Raw genomic sequence first — 7,367 nt, 5'->3', positions numbered from 1 at the left:
AAGACTCTCTGAATTATGTTGTCAAGCTACTCATAATTAGTGTTGAATTTACTACTATAGTGATGAATTTGTTAATGTTGATCTAATGCTATGGCTAATTGTTCAGTACTCATGCACACACCCCCACTCTTGTCATGAAGTTCTTGTTGCTACAATGTTCTTAAAAAGAGAACAAGACATATTTGTAGTACACTCAACGAGATACTAGACATGTCAGTTAGGCAGATTCTTGGTGATATTTGGTGATACATGATGATCTCAAACATATCTACCTAGATTGACATTTGCATCTGCGTGCTTTAAACAAATAATGCATGAAACACGATGTTAACTACGATATACAAGCAAGCCATTGATTCAAAACATAATCACATTCAGTACTGAGTGAGTGCCTTCGTTATTCCAACAGCTTAATCCATGCACAGCTAATCTTAGTAAAATAACTGGTTCAAAAACTCTTCTTACAACACAATTTAAAAATACTAGGCAATGAAAAATTATCAACTAATAACAGAAGCATCATCCAAAATACTAGTCATTGAATATGGAATACAGATGGAACATGGTACTCTTTAACGGGGAGCTTGTTTACGTACAAGAATCCTTCAAACCCAATTCTATATTACAGCAACTTTGGGGGGCAATGCATAAATTATATGACCCTAAAGTTAAAAGCTAGGGTCAGCAAGTTACAATTAACCTGATGATTCCCATGCCTGGACCCAATTCAAATCCAAGGTGGGCCAATTCCTTTACCAGAAGAACGCTCATCATCGTATATCTGGATGAAGTACTTTCTAAGCAACCATTCATTATTATCTTTTTCCTGGGTATTAGATCCTACTCTAGAAGAAAGTTCATGTGAAGCAGTTACAGAGATATGAGGATAGCTCAAAACAAACAAAACGGTTTGGTATACACAAACTGTCATCTAACATAACCTACAAACTAGGATCTCTCTTTAACCTGCAGCCACTCTATCAGATCGAACATTTGCTTCCAATACGGCATGACATTTACCAGTTGAATCGCTCATCTCACTCTCCCTTTGCTCATCTCTTTGGCTAGAACTCAAATTGCTTATTTTAGATAGAACTTGAGGATAGCCATTGCCTCCTTGCTGCATAAACTGTGACTGTGTCTCTCTAGGACCATTTCTTTCTGAATCTCCTACTCTATCCTTTCTTTGAAAATTCCTCAACATTACCTGTTTCACATAATCCAACAATGTCAAAAAAGTTTCATATCCTAAGGCCAATAAACCACACTGACTTGTCTACGCTACCACGAAAGATATGTTACCTTTAGTTATTCATTCTCAGAAGCAAGCTTTTCAGATTCCTTTGCTATAAGATTTATTTCATTTATGAGTGCCATGTTCTCAAAAGTCGGTGTCTCAACTTTTGCAGAAAACTCTTCGCATTCCATCTGTTTCATGGAAGTCGGTGTTAGCACAGCACAACACAGCAGACAGGGTATCAATTGAACAGTATTTACTGCTTTCATAAAACAATGACAACAGACTTTGTCTGTTCATGTCTCACGATTTTACCTCTCTATCTCTGCAAGCCTCTGATAAAAATACTAAGAACAAGTATATACCTGTTTCTTCATTCGAAAGCGTTTAGCTGACTCCCGATTAGATTGTTTACGCTTCTGTCGTTTTAATTCCCGTTCATCCTATTTCATAGGATCGTTTAGGACATGTATAAGCTTATTTATTTCAACATATTTAAAGCTCATCAATATATTGGAAATAATTCACAATATAAAGGTCACACTGTAGGTGAATGCAAAAAAAAAAATACAAAACCCTAAGTTGTATGTAATGGGGATACACACGGAAGTTTCTCTAGCCTGGGCATTATATGCTAGAGTATTGGCATCAGTAGCACTTGTTCCTGTCATTGTCGTGAAAATCAACAAATGTTACTAATTTACTCCATTAGCTAGATTGATAATATTAGGATTTAGGACTAGATATCAAACATGAACAACGCAACCTTTCTAAAAGGAAGCAGTAGCACACATCCCTTCAAGATGAAATATTCTAGAAGTTATTAGTGATCTAACTATAATGGAAAATAAAAAGTATTACTAAATTAGTCTGGAAATCAGGAGATCCCCTGATAACAGGATTCATGAATAGCCATAAGAAATTTTAAATGCATTCCGTAATACATGATAGTTAAAACATACCATTAATGGTTAGTGGTTCCAAGCTTCTTGCCCTACCTGTTTCGAATCCCTGAAAAGTATACAGAGTAGAATGCAGTGATAATTAATATAAAACAACAAAGACATATTTGGTAGAGTACCCAGACAGCAAATAAAATTAATTTTCAAAAATTTGAACCTAAATAAAATGGAAGGAACTTACATTTTGTGAATTGACTCCCTCGCTACCTTCACTTGAACCTTCACTACCGCTGCCTCCACTGCAACCAGCAATTACTTGGATAAATAACAGGCAACCATAATAAAGGATATTAATAGGACTCCAACTCAAAGTCCAGAATCCATTTCCACTTTAATATAAGTTAAGCTAAGATTCATTCCAGGGATTCCAAATGGAATTGTTATACTGTCAGAATTAACCGAAAAAAAACAGCTTCAAATACCTACGCACATATCTGCTAGTAATTCCTGCTTCAACTGATATACAAAAACTGAACGCCACCAATACAAATAACATTAATGAGTGCTGTTTGATTGCTTCCATTTTGCAGCCCAATCAAAACACAGAGTTTGAACTCTGTCAAGTTCTCTGCATAAATGTCTACCATTGATATTCTCCACTGTATATCTATCCTTTATATTCTCCGCTGTATATATATCTGTAAACGCTGAATGATTGAAGAACTCCTACGAAAGTGGGCTTCTCCGAATATTCCCAATGGATATTCAAAATACATCAGATTTAAAATGGGTTTTGTTCTTGGTCAAGGCATATGGTACTGCAAGTATTTTAATGGTTGATCGAGATATTGCGCTGCAAGGGTTTCGTTGTATCTGCCCAATGGGTACGCCCTTTGCATTCCTGTTTACCCACGACTCTATTGGTCGAGTCAGCCCGTGACATGAGAATGGCATCTCTGGAATAAATTATGTAATGGATATTCGAACACCTCACCTTTCTATTGATTTTGACTCTGTTATCTTCTCGATGGCACTGCATTCCAAAGTATTTTAAATCGTAATCTAGGATAAGGACTGATTTCATAAATATATGGGGAAGTATATGCTTACCTGCGTATTCAGGGGCCAGATAACCAAAAGTGCCGGCCAGCCTGGTTTCAACAAAAAGCTTTCCATCAGGGGCCAGCTAACCTAGGTAAACCCAAAAAAGTAAACCCACGGCTCGTAACAGAGAACTAGCAAAGTGGCAAGTGGATTCGACAGATCAGGCTACCCTTCCTGGCTAAATGCATTATTCACTTTGCTACAGGCAAAACTATGTTGCATTTTTAAAACCCTTTTATGGACCCTGTACCCTACTTTTCTTTCCGGCATAAATCAAATTGCTTTTGAATACTGTTTGTCTACACTAATTAACCCTTCAAAATCCATATTTTCTGAGCAAAAGAAGGAAAACTATATTGCAAGACTTACCTCTAGATTCCTCAGAGTGCAATGATGAATAAATCCAGATGTATAATTATAATACATATATTTGGTCATAATACCATATGCTGCATATGTGTACTTGGACTCCTCAGGGCCATACAAGACAATACTGGTTCCAGGCTCTGATGGTGTAATCCAAGAGACAATAACAGCTGTACCCTCATAGTCTCCTTGAGTGATATGAACCTGGTAAAATCAAAGCCCTAAACATCAGTTGATTCTTCCTTAGATGCCATTTAAAAAATTAGATTGTTCATTCAAGTTGAAAATAACAAAGAAGAAGAAGAGACAGCATTACCTGTTGGGGAGCATTGTAACTAGGGGGGACATAAAAAGCACCACTGTCCATGGGCATATCCACATTATCGTTAACCCTACGCACATATCTGCTAGTAATTCCTGCTTCAACTGATATACAAAAACTGAACGCCACCAATACAAATAACATTAATGAGTGCTGTTTGATTGCTTCCATTTTGCAGCCCAATCAAAACACAGAGTTTGAACTCTGTCAAGTTCTCTGCATAAATGTCTACCATTGATATTCTCCACTGTATATCTATCCTTTATATTTTCCGCTGTATATATATCTGTAAACGCTGAATGATTGAAGAACTCCTACGAAAGTGGGCTTCTCCGAATATGCCCAATGGATATTCAAAATACATCAGATTTTAAATGGGTTTTGTTCTTGGTCAAGGCATATGGTACTGCAAGTATTTTAATGGTTGATCGAGATATTGCGCTGCAAGGGTTTCGTTGTATCTGCCCAATGGGTACGCCCTTTGGATTCCTGTTTACCCACGACTCTATTGGTCGAGTCAGCCCGTGACATGAGAATGGCATCTCTGGAATAAATTATGTAATGGATATTCGAACACCTCACCTTTCTATTGATTTTGACTCTGTTATCTTCTCGATGGAACTGCATTCCAAAGTATTTTAAATCGTAATCTAGGATAAGGACTGATTTCAGAAATATATGGGGAAGTATATGCTTACCTGCGTATTCAGGGGCCAGATAACCAAAAGTTCCGGCCAGCCTGGTTTCAACAGAAATCTTTCCATCAGGGGCCAGCTAACCTAGGTAAACCCAAAAAAGTAAACCCACGGCTCGTAACAGAGAACCAGCAAAGTGGCAAGTGGATTCGACAGATCAGGTTCCATTCTAGCGGCCTCAGCCCGGCCGCCGCCCATTCAAACAGATGCAGACTCAGCGGCACCTGGGGCATATACTCGTACACCAGCATCTTCTCCCCACCGCCGATACAGTATCCAAGGAGACGAAGCCGATGCGCTGCTCAAGCAGTTAAGGAGTTGCAGCGACCTCAACATAATCTAACGACTCAAAATGGCCCAATCGTCTAACATATCATCTAATGGTGCAAAGTAATGACATGTAGGCAAAGAGCAAAGTTGATTTCAGAGGGGAACGCCTTACGGCGTAATTATTTAAATTTAATTTAATAAATTATTTTAATATAAAATTTCGTATTTAAAAAAAAATAACAATTTAATGAATAATCGATCATTTAGATATGTAATCTTTAAACTTTGTATTTTTCATTAGGACAATCAACGAATATAAACATTGATTCAATTGTTTTCCATTCTTCACCAATTCTAAAGTCTATTTAATTCATCTCATTCGAAATATATATATGTGGGGGTATATTTTGAATGTTATTTATATTTCCAATGTTCATTCTTTCGGAAATGAGTCGCATGGCATTGAAAAACTCTTTCACTAAAACAACTTAAAAAAACTATAATAAGCAGCTTTTTATTGCAATATCTCTTTATTCTAAACCATAAAACATGTATTATAAATATAAATTTCAAACTATATTATATTATAAAGATTAAAGTTCTATAATCTATTTGTATTTAATAAAGGAGAATTAATAGTTTGGACATTGTTACATATATGTAGCTAGTATTTGTCATTTAATTTAAATATAACTAAATAAAATAGAAATATTGAATTCTTGCTCAGGGTTTTGGCTATATAACTACATAAGGAATTTCCTTCCTCAAATCAATGAATACTATAGCGTTTAAAACATTATTTTTTATATTTTGTATGTAATCTACTTATCATTAAAATTTTCCGGACTTCGATGTTCATCCATTCATGTAATGAAACATTTCATGGACCAATTCTTTAAAAGGGAAGGGAAGGGAATTTGAAGAAAAAACATACTCTGATTTATGAGTTCGAATTTTATAAAAGCATCATTGGAGAGTTCTTTCTTTGATCCAATAATTTATATGAAATTTTTATTGTGACTATATATATGAATCAATGAATGAAAGAAACATTATATATTTGGTAACATTTTCTATTTTAGTTAAATTATTTTGGGTTATGAGATTATTATTATTTTACTTGATCTCTAAGATTGGGATTTTTCAACATCATTATTATTATTATTATTATTATTATTATTATTAGGTTGGATTTATCAGCACACACTCTTCCGTGAAACATATATTAACAAATCTCCTGATACTCCAATGCCTAGTATGGAACCCCACCTTTCTCCTGAGCTTCTAATGTGTTGAAGCCACCAAAATGATAACACGTAAGAACTTTACTTGACAAAGTTTTGGCACAAAACCGAAGTTCAAACCAACATGGACCAACCAGTACATGCCATGTGGTGCCCTATACCACCACATCACTGCCACACTGAACTCTGTGAAGTCATACGAACCCCCTATATAATGAATGAAAGAAACATTATATATCTGGTAACATTTTCTATTTTAGTTAAAATATTTTGGGTTATGAGATTATTATTATTTGACTTGATCTCTAAGATTTGGATCTGTCAGCATTATTATTTTAGATTACTGGATTTGGTTTATTTTAGTTAAATTATTTTGGGTTATGAGATTATTATTATTATTATTATTGGGTTGGATCTATCAGCACTCGCCCTTCCGTGAAACATATATTAACAAATCTCCCGATACTCCAATGCCTGGTATGGGACCCCACCTTTCTCTTGAGCTTCTAATGTTTTGAAGCCACCAAAATGATAACATGTAAGAACTTACTTGACAAAGTTTTAGCACAAAACCGAAGTTCTACCATAGCAAACTAACATGGACCATCCAGTACCCACCATGTGGTGCCCTATACCACCACATTACTGCCACACTGAACTCTGTGAAGTCATATGAACCCCCAACCTTGGCCTCTTCTTTTTTCACTAACACAACACTTTGATGCTCAGTGCCCTGGTGTAAGGCCCACGAGTTGTAGATCGTTTGGCGAAGGGAACATGATGGGCGAGTGGGCGATGAGCTGGGGAAACTGCCGAGTTGGGTGCACCTGCACAGTGCAACTACTTGCGCTGAATGATGGAGGAAACAAGTGAAGGGCACACTACGGGCGAGCAACGAGCTGGGAGGTAACCAGCGAGTTGGGGCGTGCCCGCACGGTGCGACGAGCTAACCAAACGAATGAGATGAGCCAACGTGCGACACAAAGAGTCATCACAAAAATGACTAAGTGTTGAGCGGTGGAAAGTTTATATGTGGGGGTGGTTCCACACATGGGCACCCACACCATGGGCCGACGCAATGAAGGGGCGAGTTGGACGAAACATTGGGTCAGCTTGGTGAGTCAACACCTGAACCGATGGGCCAACCGCCATATAAGTAAAGCATTGGAATGGTGGCAAAAATCAATCAACACAAGTTTCCAAGTGTTTATGCAAGCTAGGAGGGCG

At 36.9% G+C, this 7,367-nt stretch overlaps 1 protein-coding gene across 4 annotated transcripts; it reads right to left on the bottom strand.

Annotated features, from left to right (window-relative positions):
• Positions 1 to 838: 838 nt before the first annotated feature.
• LOC149164548 (transcriptional activator TAF-1-like) lies at positions 839 to 4,911 on the bottom strand. 4 transcript variants are annotated; one of them, XM_089432093.1, is made up of 6 exons: positions 3,926 to 4,911; positions 2,622 to 3,813; positions 2,381 to 2,438; positions 2,200 to 2,248; positions 1,603 to 1,680; positions 839 to 1,428 (listed from the first exon to the last, which is right to left on the bottom strand). In XM_089432093.1, exons 1-2 carry the CDS (start codon positions 4,100 to 4,102, stop codon positions 3,595 to 3,597), a joined length of 396 nt encoding a protein of 131 aa, XP_089288219.1. In that variant the 5' UTR covers positions 4,103 to 4,911; the 3' UTR covers positions 839 to 1,428; positions 1,603 to 1,680; positions 2,200 to 2,248; positions 2,381 to 2,438; positions 2,622 to 3,594. The 4 variants fall into 4 exon arrangements, with proteins under 4 accessions (XP_089288219.1, XP_089288220.1, XP_089288222.1 ...); XM_089432094.1 differs by having other exon boundaries at positions 2,630 to 3,813; XM_089432096.1 differs by lacking the exon at positions 3,926 to 4,911 and having other exon boundaries at positions 2,630 to 3,406.
• Positions 4,912 to 7,367: the final 2,456 nt, after the last annotated feature.

The sequence above is a fragment of the Pinus tabuliformis genome, chromosome 5_1 (genome assembly GCF_031772625.1).
Source record: "Pinus tabuliformis cultivar Carrire ecotype Pingquan chromosome 5_1, CPIR1, whole genome shotgun sequence".
In the NCBI taxonomy this organism is placed as follows: Eukaryota; Viridiplantae; Streptophyta; class Pinopsida; order Pinales; family Pinaceae; genus Pinus; species Pinus tabuliformis.
The sequence above is the reverse complement of the archived record's forward strand: the minus strand, read 5'-3'. Positions and strand labels throughout refer to the sequence as shown.